Genomic DNA, 16,030 nt, shown 5'->3' with positions numbered 1-16,030 from the left:
TGCCGTTTGACGTCCAGTGTTTGTCACTGCCACTGCCTTCTAGTAGTTGCCCGTCGCTACCGACAGCCGCCCGCCGTCAAACACCAGCGTCAGCCCGTTGCAGAACCCGCCGGCCGGACTGGCCAGGTACAAGATCGTCCCCGCCATGTCCGTGTCCGTGCCGAAGCGCCGCGCCGGGATGAACGCCGGGTGGTCGTAGCCCTCGGTCTCGGGCGTGCGGCCGCCCGTCAGCACCGCCGCCAGCTCGGTCGGGAACAGCCCCGGCGCCAGCGCGTTGGCCCGGATCCGGTACGGCGACAGCATCGCCGCCATCTGCTTGGTGAGCTGCAGGATGGCCGCCTTGCTGCCGAGGTACGACGGCGCCGACTGCGGGCCGCGCAAAAAGGCGCCGATGCTCGACGTCACGACGACCTGGCTCTGCGTGCGGCGCGCCCCGTCCGCCGCCTGCACGGAGCGGTTGCCCTGGTCGAGCAGCGCGAGGTACGCCATGGCCGTGAAGAAGGCGCCCGTCACGTTGACGTGGAACGTCTGCGTCATGGCGGCCATGTCGGCGTCGGCAAACATGCGCTGGCGGAGCTCCGCCGCCGTCGCCAGGCCGGCCGGGTCGTAGCGCTGCGTGGCGGGGCCGAGGATGCCGGCATTGGCGACGACGAGGTGGACGCCGACGTCCGCCAGCCCCAGCGAGGCGAGGTGGGCCGTGACGGCGTCGACCGAGGCCTGCAGGGACGCCTTGTCGCCGACGTCGCAGGCGACCGGCACCAGGACGTCGCGCTTCTCGTCGGCATTGGCAGCCGCCGCGGCGGCGTCCAGGACGTCCTTGCGGCGGCCGAGGATAAACACGAGGCGGGCGCCGTTGGCGGCGAGCGCGCGGGCCATTGTGAGCCCAATGCCGGTGCCGCCGCCGGTAATCACGGCTACCAGGCCATCGACGCGGAAGAGACTGGCGGCCTGGAGGGCCGCAGATTGCGGCGCGGACATGACTGAGGGACGGGCGGGGGTGGGAGAGAATGAACAATCAATGTCCAAGTGTAATTCTGCTATCAACTTAAACCCATATGTTTGATGCAACAGAATCGTCAGTGAGGTGTAATCGGTAGACGAAGGTTGGTTTGGAGACCAAGGAAGATTTCATTGTGGCTGGACGGGATGCGGCCTGTCTTTTAAACCACGATTCTGTTCCGCAGTGCACTCCGTTCCTCCACTGGGGAACTCCGGGACATGTTGAGAACGCAAGAAAGCGCGACGGTAAGCTCGTAACGCCGGCAACATACATGCTTAACCCTTCGAAACCGTCAAAGGCGGGGGACGATGCAGTGCAACCATGGTTTGGCGTGCTTAAACGGAGGGGCCGGGAAGAGCATCACAGAAACGAGCCATCATCGCTCCGTCAGTACAGAATGACAATGCCAATATTATCTATAAAGTGGAAGCTAGGAACAAAATAAAATATATGACAAAATGCAAATGAGGGCAAAACGACAAAACAAAGTAAACAAAAACAAGTACAAAGCAAAAACCAGACAAGAAACAAAACAAAAGACAAAAAAAAAAAAAAAAAAAAAAAAAAAAAAAACCTAAATACAACCTCCCAAAAATCCCGCCCGGAATAGTATCTCGTGTATTCATGATGGTCCCCTGGCTGGCCTCTACTCTGTCTCTCTGTCTGTGTATGTGTCTGTGTTTCTGTAGTTTTGCTGGTCGACGTCCATGCTGTCGCCGTCTCGTATCGTCGCGTGCCACCACCCAGAGCAGAGCAGCACTCGGACGCCTATTCCGGGATGCGGCCCTCGACGGCCGTAATCGCCGCCAGGTTCACCTCGCCAATCGTCGCCACAGGGCCGGCCGTGTCGGCCAGCAGCGCCACGCAGTCAATCACGTCCTCGGGCTCCAGCAGATGCCACTTGGCCAGCGTCACCTTGGTGCTCGCGCCGACCGTCACCGTGAAGACGTGCTCCGACGTGACAGCGGCCGGCGCGTCGTCGTCATGCGGCGTCGACAGGCCGTTGAGCGCACGGAACATGTCCTCGTCGGTCGCATCGTCGCCCATGCACAGCACAAACTCGAGCTCGTTGTCGTTTTGTTGCGCAGGCGCAGGCTGGGCGGTCTGCAATCCGCCCTCGGCGCTGAGCACGCCCGACGCCTCCATGGGCGTGCGCGAGCCAACGCTGGCCACGCTGCGAATGTCCGAGCCGTACGACGACACGAGGCGCTTGACAATCTCGCCCTTGTTGATAAACGTGGGGCGCACCTCCACATTCGCCTTGCCCGCCATGACGTCCACGTCCCACTTGCGCGTCACCGTCGCCTCCAGCTCCTTGTGGCACTCGCGTGCCATGTGCGGGCCCTGCTCGGGGTCGGCCAGTCGGTAGTGCCATGTCAGGGCGCAGCGCTTGCGCTCAATGAACGAGCCTGCATCGTGTTAGCACCCGTATTTCCAGCCTACGGGGTATGACGACAGTACTCACCAGGCACGCGGTCGGTGTATTTCTGGAAAATCTCCATCACCTCGGCTTGCCAGCCCATGTCCAGCTTCTCGGCCAAGTTCTCCCAGTCCTCCTGCCCTGGGTGGCGCATGAAACTGCCGTGCTCTGCACTAAAGCCCAGCTCTTTGATGTGGCCCAAGTGATGGCTGAGGAACTCCTGGTCGCGGCCACTGATGATCCACACAGCATTGCGGTGGTCGGACGCCAGTTTGGTCAGGGCCTTGATAATGGCCTCCGACGGCACAGCGGCGCTCGGCTCGCGCACAATAGGCGTCAACGTGCCGTCGTAGTCAAAGAGGAACAGTCGGCGGCGGGCGTCGCGGTACTGCGAGAGAAGCACAGAACGGTCGAGCAGCGGGGTCGCCGCGACGTTGCGCCGCGAGCTGAGCACGTTCACGAGGCGATCCATCAGGTTGTTGATCCAGTGCTGCACCGTGTTTGTCGTGACGTGCTCGTAGAGATGGTTGTGCATGCGCGCCAGGTCCTCGGGCGACTTGGTCAAGCCCTGCTCGATGGCGTCGGCGACGACAGTAAAGTCCCACGGGTTGATGTGGATGGCTTCGCGAAGGCTGCCGGCCGTGCCGCTGAACTCGGAGATGATGAGCGGGCCGTGGTTGTCGCGCTGGCAGATGACGTACTCGAGACTGGTCGTGTTCATGCCGTCGCGCACAGAGGTGATGAGGCCGATGTCGCCAGCGCGCAGCAGGGCGAAATATTCGTCTTGGCTCAGGTACTGTGGGTAGTGCTGCACGGGCGAAAACCCCAACGAGCCGTAGGTACCGTTGATGGCCATGACTAACTCGTTGACCCGACTCGCAATCTTCGCCTCTTCGTTGTCGCGGTCCTCCTCAATCGAAGTAGGACTAGTGACCTGGATCAGCACCACACGGTCGCGCCATTCGGGGTACTTGGCCAAGAAGGCCTCGAACGCCAGAAGCTTCTTGTCCACACCGCGAATGCTGTCCAGGCGGTCGCGGCCGACAATAATCTTCTTGCCGTCGTACATATTCCGCAGCGCCTCGTACTTTTGGTTGACCGCATCGCCCCATGCCAAGCGCTCAACCTTTGCCACGTCGATCCCAATCGGGAAAACGCCAAACTCGACGCGCGAGCCATACGTGTCGACGCCGTTGGCATCAGACGCGAAGCCCAGTAGCCGCGAGCAGCAGCTCGAAAAGTGTCGCGCATAGCCGAAACTCTGGAAGCCGATGAGATTGGCGCCAAGCACGCCCTCAAGAATCTCCTTGCGGCGTGGCAGACAGCGGAAGAACTCGCTGCTGGGGAAGGGCGAGTGCAGGTAGAACGAAATGTACATGTTTGGGGAGCGCTGGCGCAGCATGCTGGGCAGGAGCATGAGGTAGTAGTCATGGATAATGACAATGTCGCCCGGCTTGTACAGCTCCGAAATCTTGTTGGCGAACTTTTGGTTCATGCGGTAGAAGTCGGCCCACTGCAGACGCTCATTGCGGCCGTCGGTCGGGCCGTGCTGCTTGTAGTGGAAAAGGCCGTACAGCTCGTGCTCGGCGTACCGCCGCCACCGTGCCTGGTCCTTTAGCCGAATGCCCTCCTCCGAGTTCTCGGCAGCATCGTCGGCCAGCCACACCGGTGCCACCTTGATACGCGGGTCGTGCGCGAGTTGCTCGTCAAGCCGCTGCATATCCTCCCGGGGAATGTAGAGGCCGTCCGAATCATGCTGCACGGGCGCGGTCGGCTGGAAGCCATCGACAGGGATCGGTGCAGAGAGCGCGTTCAAGGGAGCGACGGCCGCCGACGTAGGTGGGGTGTCCGGCGGCGAGAGAATGTCAATCGGCTGGCTGATTTCGCCCGTCCAGGCGACCACCGTGTGGTTCCACGGCGACTTGTCGGAGGAGAGGTAGGAGAACGAGTCGAAGAGCGCAGACTGACCCCGGCGGGGTTTTAGGACCTGTACAAAAGCAAAAAAAAAAGAGATACGTTAGTTTGGCCCCCGTTGCTTCATACACTCCGATGCGAGGGACCGTTCCAGCTGACGTACCCAGTCGGCACCCTTGTGGTAATCGAGGCTGTGGGGGATGTTGAACGTGGCGGAGATGATGTTGCCGCTGAGGGCCAGGTCAGGATTGATGGCGCGGATGTCCGTCAAGGACTCTCGCCTGGCTGCCATGTCTGCGTTGGTGTCCGTGGCCTTTTTTCTTCAACAGCTCCGCGGAAGCTGCAGCGAAGGGGCCAAAGGCGAGGGGCCCGAGTTGCCGGCTAAGAGAGGGTTGGTTGTCTTGTCGTCACGGAGCGATTCGGGATATTGATCGTGGCCGTTGCCCAATGCGGGTGTCACAGGAGGAACTCGTCTGGTCGTATCACGAGGCGGAGAGTTGGAGGAATCGGTTTGTTCGTGGATGGCACCAGACGTCGGACAGAACCGTTCGAGGACTCCCTTGGAGAAGATGCGTGGGCGGAGGGAGCGTTGGCAGCGTCGCTGAGAGCGGTGGAGGCGACCGGTCGGTCTGGAGCTGGCTGTGTCTGGAAAATGGAGACGACTAGTTTAGAACAGAAATTGGACTGGGCAACGGGGAGCCACAAAGGGGCACACAATGAGCAAATAAGACACCCGTGGGGCGCGGCGCCAGCAAGACGTCACTGGAATTATGATACGATGGCTCAGAGAAAACAGCCAGCAAAGACGAGTCGGAAAGCCAAACAAAACATGTGGTTTTCTCCCCTCCCTTTGTACTTCTTTGTTTGCCCAAACGAACGATGCAAGTGGGGCGGAAAGACGACGTCAATAAGTAGAAAGGTTAAGGAGGGGGAGCAGGAGCGGTCGACAGGGGAGCTCAGGTACAGAGGTTTAAAAACCAGGTACGCTGGATGGTGGTTGAATGGGCTTTGGCGAGGAGGACCGGGAATAAATAGAAAAGGAGTTCAAAAAATGGCAAGACAAATTGCTAGGAAGTATATTGTGCCCGATGTCAACGTATATCGTGAATAGCAGATCCCAAGATGGCAGGAACCGCTACCGTCCTTACACAACAGGCAGTCGCTGCAATCAAGTCGTTTCGCTGCATCTGTCGCTCTTTCCCAGACGATGATGCAGTCGAGCACAGGACGCGCTGTGATTCGCTGGCTGGCAATATCGGAGGTGATTTTGTGGGGCTCCTGCCTTTTGTTGGACGCAAACTGGGACAGAGAGCTTTGGTGGGGTAGAAGAGTGGGTACTGTGTAAATAGAAACAGCGCTGTGCCTAGAACGTTCGTTCCTTCCAACAGCAGCTTGACCGTGAGGGGCAAAGCCGCTGACAGGAATTGAATGCGGGCGCGATTCAGTGACGGTGAGAGGAATACGTTGCGAGTAAATATAAAGGAACGACAAAATGAAACGAGAGTGCAATATGATGCAAAGCACAAGTTCTCGAAACGCAAAACATAAAACAGCAAGAGCGATCGATGGAGGCAGGCGCGAGTCAGATCGTAGCGCCAAACAGCTCACCAAAACTTGGTTGACGTAATTACGGGTAGCCAATGGCTCCTTCTGTTTCTGTGGCTTGTCTACCTAGACGATCAGTTGCAGGGAAGGAGGAATCGACCGAGTTAGGAAAGACCAACAGAGGAGCGAATTAGGAAACTCAGTTGGATGGAAGGTGCGAAGAAGCATCCCAAAGTCGAGGCAGAAGAGAAAGGATAAAGCCAGCAATGTAAAAGCTACATGCAAAAACCAAGATGTCCGCCAATATATTGAACACAGCATCACGTTGAAGGAGAGAAAAGCCAGAAAGAGGAGAAGCAAGAAGACAGCAACGACAGCGACAAGGAAAGAGACAATGTCTGAACGACAGACATCTCGGCAGCCGACTGCAACGAACGACGAAATGTGTCGATGGCCAGACCAGCCACCTGCAAGGCCTCCGCTAGCTTCGTCCCGACTCGAGAGGTGTATGATTTAGATGATGGCACAAAGCCAGGCGTTGCCAGTAAGCTCGCCAACAGGATGCTTGGCGAGGGAAGCTCAGCCGGCTGCATCTCCATGAGGAGCGAAAACGCAGCGTGTTTACCGCAGCGGCCACAGACGCCCGCGGGAGCGAGACCGCGGGACAAAGATGACCACGGGCCGAACGATGCGGGAATATGCAGTGCAAGGCTGCTCATCTACCAGCATGCCTGTGATCTCATTGGTAAACGCCATCTCCTGTGGTGGATTGCCAGCAACAATATCAGCACCAAAGAAAAAAGGCCGCAACGAGAAGTGAAAACGAGCCAACAAGACTCGCCCTTCCTGTGGGAGCTCTGCCTACCCAGCCGTATCCCGAAACGACCTGCAATTAGCCAAACTCGGTCCAGAGGACGGTCTTCCTACACGGGACCGGACGAGGCAACACTGGAAATGCGAGTGCAAAATGCGAGCAAGCATGCACCTTGCTTAGCCGTGTTTGCCCGACAAGAGGTTTCCGCTTTCACATGGGCCAAAAGACACGCTGCCACTGGCTGTGGTTGGCATCCTCAATGCCACCAAACGTCATCTTCCGTTCTGTCTTGCCGACAAAGTGAGAGAAAAGACGCAAAACGGGCCTTTTCTGCCAATGTGCAGCTATTTCATTTCCTTTTCTTTCCGCTTTTCCTTTTTTCGTCCTTTTTTTATTCACTTCTTCCCGCCTGCGTTTGAGACTCTTTCTACCGAGACAAGGCCGGTCTGAACAAATGCAACTGTGGAGGAAAGAGAAACAACATCCTCTCAGAGTGTACTTACGTGGATGTAGTAATGATGGCCTGGTCTTCACGTCTAGACTTGGCCCACCCCCGGCAAGATGGTCGGGTGGAGCCTTTGGGTTTCGGCCCGTTGGGCAAAAACGACCAGCCAGAGGAACATGACTGCAGGCATTTTCTGCGCGACAAATCCGATTGTCAAGGGCCTGGTCAGCGAGAACGAGCATATAGGCAGATAACTATCTGACAAGCTTGTCCCTCTCTCATTTTGCGGCTCTCGGGCACACCTATGACGGGCCTGGCCGTCTGTCGATCCAGGATTGGACGGCACACGTCGTACGGCAACGACAGTAGCACGCGGCTGCCTGGTGATCGTGTAAGTGGAAGCTATGTCGTTCCCTGTCGCTTGAGCTAACCTTATTGTCATAGACCTGGACCTGCCACTGCTTGGGCCACACAGATTTAGATCCTGGCAAATCCAAAATCTCGCTGTGTCATGTTTGCAGTGTCTGCTGCACAGCATCAACAAGTCCTTGAGAAAAATCCTCCCACATGACTTGCCAACACAGGAACATGTTTCTGCCAGTCACAATCTTCTATGCTTTGATGCGACGTACGCATAAGCGAACTACATTTCAGAGGCTCTGGGGTCTGACTTATGGCATCGAAAGCGAGCCTTTCTCAAACAAGAGCAGGAGTTCTGCTTTGCCCGAGGCACACCATGCAGCATATCTCTTACATCGCTTTCTATTTACCTACCACTTGACATATTCAGCTCGGATGGAATGGTGGCTTACGGACCAACAAAGACGTGATGATATGTGGAATATACGTGGGAAACATGATTCGGTTATCTTTTGCTTTTCGTGGGGGGCTGGTCTCTTGACGGCGAATGATAGCCGACTTTGTTGCCCGAGAGAACGCGTTTGCGTCGCCTTGTTTGTGTAACGCGACAGCATATTCACTCTATTTGGGTTTGTTGTCGCCCATATCCTCTTGTCAAACGACATACTTGAGGGCATCTCGTCTCTTGTCAGTTTTACCTCCTAAAAAGCCTCCCCTGTCATGCTTTTTTTCTTCCAACCAAAGGAAAGTGGACAACGGCTCACAATTCTCTCAAATACACGTTTTCTGACGAACACTGACGAACACTGACGAACACTGACGAACACTGACGAACACTGACGAACACTGACGAACACTGACAGATGTACTCTAGACGAGGGTGGGCACACAGCTTCCGAATATTTTGCTTTACAAAAACGTTTGAATCTAACATTTATTTTCTACAGGGGAAAACGGTCTTCGTGGGACCCCGTGCGGCCCAGAGAGGGTGTCTGTCGATTTTTTGCCCAGAACAAATCGTGCAAGTTCGGAAACACATGCAAATTTATGCACGGCGATGCCTCGACAGACAACAAAACTTCCAACCCACCTGCTCTCGATGACCGGGTATCCCAATTCAAGACTCTTGTGAATCAGCGCGGCAAAGGCGACCGATTTTATGAGCACTTCACAACACAAAGCGTCTTCGCTCTTGGTCTGGACGTGCTTGACACTGCGCAAGATGCTGGCCTTAGACAAGAAGTTATTACTACCCTCGCGTCGGAGGAAGGCCTCTCCTGCATCCGCCACGTCGCGTCCAACCGCATACCTTTAGCATTGGCAGCAGGCACCAATGAAAAAGTCAAGCTATGGGAGACGGAGGCGTGTCCTCTGCTGCGACTCGCGGTACACAACGCAGTTGTGAACTCTACGCTTCTCGAAGAGAAAGTGGCCGCGATTCACAGCTTCATCATTGGCGTCGGAGGTACTCGGTTGACCGCATGGTTCGACCTCGCAGTTGAGCTTGCTGAGTCTCCTCAGCTGCCCTCGGAAGTGTCCTGCATTGGCCTAGCAGAGCTGTCACTCCTTGTTTTGTCGACACTACTTGGTTCCGGCACATCTCAAATTGTCAACGACTCTTTCCGTCACTACTCCATGAGACTCAGCGCTGTTGCTACGAATGCCGAGCCTTCAAGACCGGAGGACACGTTTTGCAAGTTGCAAGCGTCCCAATACGCTGATTATATTGACAGACGTCTCAAAATTGGCGAAGACATTCCAGGGCTCAGACAAGCTACGCCTTCCGGGCCTGTTCAACTTTCGGCTTTCCAGCTCCAGAGAGACCTCCCCGGTCACCTGTCTGCTGACGGTCCGCGCCATGACAACGATCACGCCGACATTACCAAGATCTCAATTTTGCCTACTCCAGACGAAATTCGCAGCACTCGAAGTGAGTACTTGCCGATAGCCGACCCAACTTCATGGCACCATCACGGTATTCGTGGTCGTTTAGACCGTGAGTTTCGACTGCTCCGCGAGGACACGGTGGGACAACTTCGCGACGTCGTGCGCACCGTGTTGGACAACCTTCAACAGAACAAAGATGAAGGAACGGCCTTGGGTCCAGGTCCAAGAAGCGGACAAGACAGCATTCAGTACTGCGTATATGAAAATGTTGTGGTCATAGATGTGGGCTTTGAACAACGCTCTGGGGCCGAGTTCCTTGTCCGATTCCGCCAGCCGGCCAACCGAAACCGACAGAATCGCGTCAAGCCTGCAGAGGACAGCGATGCATCGAAGAAGCAGAGGCGCGATTGGTGGACATTTCAAGCCAAAAAGCGCCTTCAGCCAGGTGGCCTCGTCTGCGCTATTGATGCCCAAGGATCGGTCAACTTTTTCACCGTTTCTGACTCGACGATGCGCACAAGCAGCGATGTCAGACGGTGGGGACAAGACAAGAACACCTCGCAGGAGATGGATAGTAGCTCCGACCCCAACCAAGGAATCAAATACAACCTTGCAGACGACCCTCAACACGCGTTTGTTCGCCTGGGGTTCAACGGCATCGAAGGCCAGAGCCAGCTTGCATACGGGCTCTCTTGGTTTCTCAAGAGCCGAATTAACCGCGCATCGGCGGGACGCTTAAGAGACGGCCAGCAGCTACGCATCCTTGTCGAATTTCCGGGCATCCTGCTCGACTCGTTTTTGCACACGCTTCGCGCTTTGCAATCTGGAACGGAAAAGCTCAACATTCCCATGTGCGATCTCATCGCACCAGAGCAAATTGACGTTGAAGGGGCCAATCCTCAGCCGAAAGATGTTGCTCCTCCAAAATACGCTCAGAAGCCAGGATTTGTGTTCGACATGAGCAGCCTGACTGCTGCAAACGAGCCGCTTCAACACAGCATTCGCCGCCCCTTGACATCTGAAGAGGTTTGTGACAAAACGAAGCTCGACAGCACGCAATCCGTGGCTCTCTTGGAAGCTCTTTCTCGGTCCATGGCCCTTGTCCAAGGCCCACCGGGAACGGGAAAGACGTTTGCAGGTGTTGAAATTCTCAAAGTCCTGCTCCACAATCAAAAGAAGGCGGAGCTTGGGCCCATTGTTATTGTTTGCTACACCAACCATGCGCTGGATCAGATTCTCGAGCATATTCTTGACTCTGGCACGCCGGCCAATATTCTTCGCATGGGAGGACAGTCCAAGTCGGAGCGGCTCAAAAATCTCAATTTGCGCGACGCAGCTCATAAGGTTGAGCGAACAAAGGTCGAGAAGCGCATGTTGTGGTCATCCGGCGAGACATTGAAGATCATGGTCAATCAGCTAGAGCGGCTTTTCGGAAGTTTGATCGTGTCTACGCGTGAAGATGCGATCGTACGGTTCCTCTCGAGATACGACACCGAAGTCTACAGAGAACTGTTCGGACGTAGAGGAGCTGAAGATGACTCCGGAGACCAAGATGGATTCACAATTGTCAATCGACATAAGCCCAGCGCCATCATTCACCGATGGCGCAACGGTGGCGATGTGGAATTCGGCCCAGCGGCAACCGGTCGGAGGTTGTCCATGCTGACGCTCGATGAGCGGAACACACTTTACGAGAAGTGGCAGACCGAGTCTTTCACCCTCATTCAAGACGAGATTGAGCACGTGTACATTGACTATGTCGCGGCTAAACGATCCCTTGAAAAGGCAAGACAAGAAGCCGATTTGCGGTGTCTGGAGGCGGCCAACATTGTCGGCATGACCACGACGGGTCTTGCCAAGAGCCACGACTTGCTCAAGCACATCAAGTCCAAAGTGTTATTGTGTGAAGAGGCGGGTGAAGTGCTCGAAGCGCACATGCTCACGTCCTTTCTGCCGTCCATCGAACACGCCATCTTGATTGGCGATCACCAACAGCTCCGGCCACAAGTGCAAAACTACGACCTCAGCATAGAAAATCGCGGTGGCGCCCAGTTTGCATTTGATAAGTCCCTGTTTGAGCGCCTCGTCTCGCCTCGAGCCGGTGAAGCCAAGATCCCGTTCAGCACATTGTCTACCCAACGCCGGATGCACCCGTCGATCTCGGCGCTCATTCGAGCCCCATTGTATCCCTCCCTAGAAGACGGGCCAAACGTGCATCTGTATCCGGAAGTTACAGGCATGACACGGCGGTTGTTTTGGCTCGACCATCAAAATTGGGAAGACGGTGCCGTCGGAGGCTACAAAAGTACGGAAGCATCGGGCACGTCGCGCACCAACGAGTTTGAAGTCGAAATGACCGCCGCGCTGGTGTCGCACCTCTTCAAGCAGGGGGCGTACTCTGGTGGCGACATCGCCGTCCTCACACCGTATCTCGGGCAGATGATGCTCTTGAGGCGGCGTCTCTCCTCGATGCTTGAGCTGACGTTCAACGACCGAGACGCGGCTGATCTGGAGGCGGCCGACGGCGTCGGCTCCGAGGCCGAGCCGACCGACAGAGGCGACAGCGCACAGGCCGACCAGCTTTTTGTTCCCGCCAAGACGACCCTTCTGAATAGTGTGCGTGTTGCCACAGTTGACAATTTCCAGGGAGAGGAGGCCAAGGTGGTCGTCATCTCTTTGGTGCGGAGCAACAAGAATCGCCAGTGCGGATTCTTGCGCACGTCGAACCGGATTAACGTCTTGCTTTCGCGGGCTCGGCACGGCATGTACATTATTGGAAATGGCGACACCTGCACTGGGATTCCGATGTGGAGAGATGTGATGTCGGCCCTTCAATGCGACAACAACATGGGACCCGAACTCCCACTTCAATGCCCTCGCCACCCTGAGCGGACATTTCTGGCGTCGTTGCCGGACCACTTTGTTCAGTTTGCCCCCGACGGCGGTTGTCTGCAGCCGTGCGACAAGCGGCTGGCTTGCGGCCACTCCTGCATCGGCCGGTGCCACTCGGACGTGATCCACGCTGCCGTCAAGTGCCTCGAGCCATGTCCCCGCTCGTTGAATGGCTGCATCCACGCATGTCCCCGGCCCTGCGGTGAATCCTGTATTACGAGATGCCAGGTGGAACTCAAAGATACTGTGTTGGGTCTTCCGTGTGGTCATACACTGACCAACCCTTTCTGCTGGCAAGCGCAGCGGCCCAACCGGGTTGTTTGCCTGGAGAAAGTGAAGCGGAAAATCCCGGGCTGCGCACATGAGCTCACGCTTCCCTGCCACACGAAGGTCGCAGACGAAAAGTTTGTTTGCAAGGCGCCGTGTGGACGAGCGCTGCCGTGTGGTCACACTTGTGGCCGACCATGCAGCCTCTGCAACAAGCGGGCCGATGGCCGAATTGTCCGCACCGACCACGGCGTCTGCACCAAGGCATGCGGACGTCTCTACGGAACTTGCCAGCATGCTTGCAAGGAGACATGCCACAGCGACACGACATGCCCCCCTTGCACGGCGCCGTGTGATGTCCGATGCAGTCATTCGAGATGCTCGCGGCCTTGCAATGAACCATGTGTGCCCTGTGCCGAAGGCAAATGCGCCTCGTACTGCCCGCACTCGACTTGCACCATGCCGTAAGTCAAGCAGGGACTGCCTTTGCTTTGGTGTTTATTGTACTGACTGACATTCTGTTCTTCTAGATGCGCTGCACCGTGTAATTGGATACCTTGCTCGAAGCGCTGCGCAAATATTCTTCCTTGTGGCCATCAATGTAAGTCTAGCGTTGTGTCTGTTGAACACGATTTCGAAATGTCAAAGATATCCAGTTCTCCTGGTCTTGACTCGCCTTATCTGACTCTGAACCAGGCCCGTCTGTCTGCGGAGAAGCATGCCCCAGTGTGCGTTACTGCCAAGAATGTGGTGCCGATGACGCCCTGGACCAAGAAGTGGACTTTATTACCATGGCTACATACCGGAAGATCAACTTGGGCGAGGATCCGTGCATCTTTCCAGTTTGCGGTCACATCTTGACAATGTCGTCGATGGACGGCATCATGGATATGGCGAAACACTACACCATGACCCAAGACACGTCTGGTCTGCCACGTCCCGTGGCAATTGCTGCGTCGTCGTCGCCTTTTGACATGAAGGAGGTGAAAGTGTGTCCACACTGCCGCGGGTCGCTGCGCGATGTAGCGCGGTACGGTCGAATCGTACGACGCGCGGTGCTTGACGAGTCGACCAAGCGTTTCATCAACTGGGCGCGTCAGAAGCACAATGAGCTGGCCCTTCAGCTCACGGGGCCCAAAGGACAGCTCGAAGTCGACAAGGAAATGGAAGGGAAGAAGGCGAAGCGATCTGTCCATCAAAAAGCGGAGCAGGTTTACAAAAAGAAGTTCTTTGCCGGCAAAGGGCGCTCTGCCTTGATGGCAGAGTTGCTGCTGTCCACAGACTTGGCCCGCCATCACCACCAGCTGGCCCAGACGCGCAACGACATCTCGCAATTTGCCGCAAAGGTCGCCACCGATGAGCAGCCCTTCCAGCGCGTGGCTGAACTGGTGACGTTTGCACACAACAGACGCCGGGCCAGTGGATCCGAACCCGCCGCGCCCGATCCTGCGCCACGCCATTTCGAGTTTGACGAAAGCGTTCTTCAGACGGGCAGCAGCCTGCAAGCTGCTGTTCTGCTCATGCGCTGCGATATCCTTGCCCTCGAGTACGTTGTGTTTTCTCTCGAAAAGGCTACGTCGGTCGATAAGTTGCACGCCCGTATCCGAGGCGGGGACGGCGGCTGCGGCGGCAGCAGCAGCAGCAGCAGCAACAATCGAACAGACACGACATCCTACACGTTGGCCTTCCAGACCGTCTCCAAGGCGATCAAGACCAACCGATTTACAGTCCTGTTCAAGGAATTCGAGTCGACAACCGAGGCTGCCAAGTTGGCCAGATATACGAAGCAGGAAGTCGAGGGATACATATGCAGCACCCATCTCTGCATCGTTCTGTCGCGTCTCTTGGACTGTATCGAGGAAGGAGTTGATGCGGAGCATGGGGAGAAGGAGGATGAACCTTCCACTGCGAGATTGGTGGAGGCCGACGGCCCAAGCGCTGTTCTGTCGCGCACGAAACTCAAAGAGCGCGCCACGCAGCACCTCGCAGCCGCCCGCGCCGTTTTCCAGACCTCGCCATCGGCGCACGACCTCTTTGGCCCCGAAGTGGACCGCCTGGAACAGGCTCTCGAGAACCTCGCCGAGTACCGGCCCGTGACTGCCGCCGAGATGCAGGCCGTCTACAAGGCGATGGCAAGTGAGTTCAATGGCTCGGGCCACTGGTACACCTGTGTCAACGGCCACCCGTTTACGGTCGGCGAGTGCGGGATGCCCATGGAGCAGGCGCGGTGCAACGAATGCGGCGCGCCCGTGGGCGGCCGGGACCACACGAACGCCGAGGGCGTGGTGGTCGCCACAGAGATTGAAGAACTCGGTCGGGGTATGAACAGGATGGCAGTTGACTGAGGGAGTTGACTAAGGGAGTTGACTAGGGAAGGGGGTTGGTGCAGTATGATAACCCTTTGCGTGTGATTGGAGGTTGTTTTTCTGTGATGAAATAAAATGGCCTTGCCGTTTGTCGTGCTACAGGTCGTGTACGCAGCGTCAATGGTCGCAAATAAGAAAACACGAAATCCATGTCTCGAGATGACTAACATATGTGTTGATGTTTCTAGTGCCGCTTCACTTTCACTTATGTTTTGCAGTTCTTTGCTCTAATTGTCTACCTTATATCTGTTTTACATTTATGTTCCGACTCCTATAATATCCTTAATGCTCCTTACGTGATACAGGCGTACTCCGTAATGGTAATCAATATGTACAGTACGAGGCGATAACCGTGAAATTGCATGAATCTAACGAGGAAGATTCTTTGCAGACTTTGACGTGTGTTTCTTCTCGCAGAACGAGAAATAAATGCAAGCCATAACAAATGCAGGCCATAACAAATGCAGGCCATAACATCGCTCCAAATCAATCAAGTACGCGTATCTTATTGTCCGGACAAAGCACATATACAAAATAAAGTTCTTGAACCACTCTCAGTAACGAAGCGGCTTAGATCTGATAAGGGAAGCTGGGACTTGTACATTTAGCGCGCACGGAGAGTTTTAGCGGCACCTAGCGTGAGTGATGTGCTAATCAGACAGCATAAACAAAGCCCCTGTTTTTTCTTTTCTTTCCTGGGCATCAATTTGCAACAAAGTTCGCCCGCACCGTACGGCAAACACCGTTCGCAAAGATCAATCTACAGTGGAAAGAATATCGAATCCATAAAACCATTGTAGAAGTTGCCAGCGTAGACGTCAATAATGAGGTTATTTCCTCCCCCTCCCACCCGACTTTACTTTTGGCACCGCGTACTGACAGCATCTACGTTACCGAGACGTGTGTTTAAAGAGATACCACAAGTACCGCACATTGTCCGAAGCCGGCCAACAGACGATCATGGCCATTAGTACGACCGACGTGTCAGTTGTAGCCTTGTGAGCGTTAGCAAGCAGTGGCGAAAAGTCTGTTACAACTTCATAGTCGCGGCGTTTCCTACAGAACCTTATATCTACAGAACCTTATATTTCCATCCTCCTTTAAATTCCCCCCTCCTGGC

General features: G+C 55.7%; 3 protein-coding genes across 3 annotated transcripts; 1 reads left to right on the top strand and 2 right to left on the bottom strand.

Annotated features, from left to right (window-relative positions):
• Positions 1-39: 39 nt before the first annotated feature.
• Positions 40-978, bottom strand: SPBR_04366 (uncharacterized protein; the record flags this gene model as incomplete). The annotated part of the gene is made up of 1 exon (XM_040762649.1): positions 40-978. One exon carries the CDS (start codon positions 976-978, stop codon positions 40-42), a length of 939 nt encoding a protein of 312 aa, XP_040621423.1.
• Positions 979-1,768: 790 nt separating this feature from the next.
• Positions 1,769-4,626, bottom strand: SPBR_04079 (alpha,alpha-trehalose-phosphate synthase (UDP-forming); the record flags this gene model as incomplete). The annotated part of the gene is made up of 3 exons (XM_040762363.1): positions 1,769-2,409; positions 2,466-4,407; positions 4,498-4,626. 3 exons carry the CDS (start codon positions 4,624-4,626, stop codon positions 1,769-1,771), a joined length of 2,712 nt encoding a protein of 903 aa, XP_040621422.1.
• A 3,919-nt stretch (positions 4,627-8,545) lies between these two features.
• On the top strand, positions 8,546-14,889 carry SPBR_04028 (nf-x1 finger and helicase domain containing protein; the record flags this gene model as incomplete). Its single annotated transcript, XM_040762313.1, has 2 exons — positions 8,546-12,479; positions 13,289-14,889. The coding sequence occupies 2 exons, from the start codon at positions 8,546-8,548 to the stop codon at positions 14,887-14,889; spliced, it is 5,535 nt and encodes a 1,844-aa protein (XP_040621421.1).
• Positions 14,890-16,030: the final 1,141 nt, after the last annotated feature.

The sequence above is a fragment of the Sporothrix brasiliensis genome (genome assembly GCF_000820605.1).
Source record: "Sporothrix brasiliensis 5110 chromosome Unknown Cont16, whole genome shotgun sequence".
Taxonomy (NCBI): domain Eukaryota; kingdom Fungi; phylum Ascomycota; class Sordariomycetes; order Ophiostomatales; family Ophiostomataceae; genus Sporothrix; species Sporothrix brasiliensis.
The sequence above is the reverse complement of the archived record's forward strand: the minus strand, read 5'-3'. Positions and strand labels throughout refer to the sequence as shown.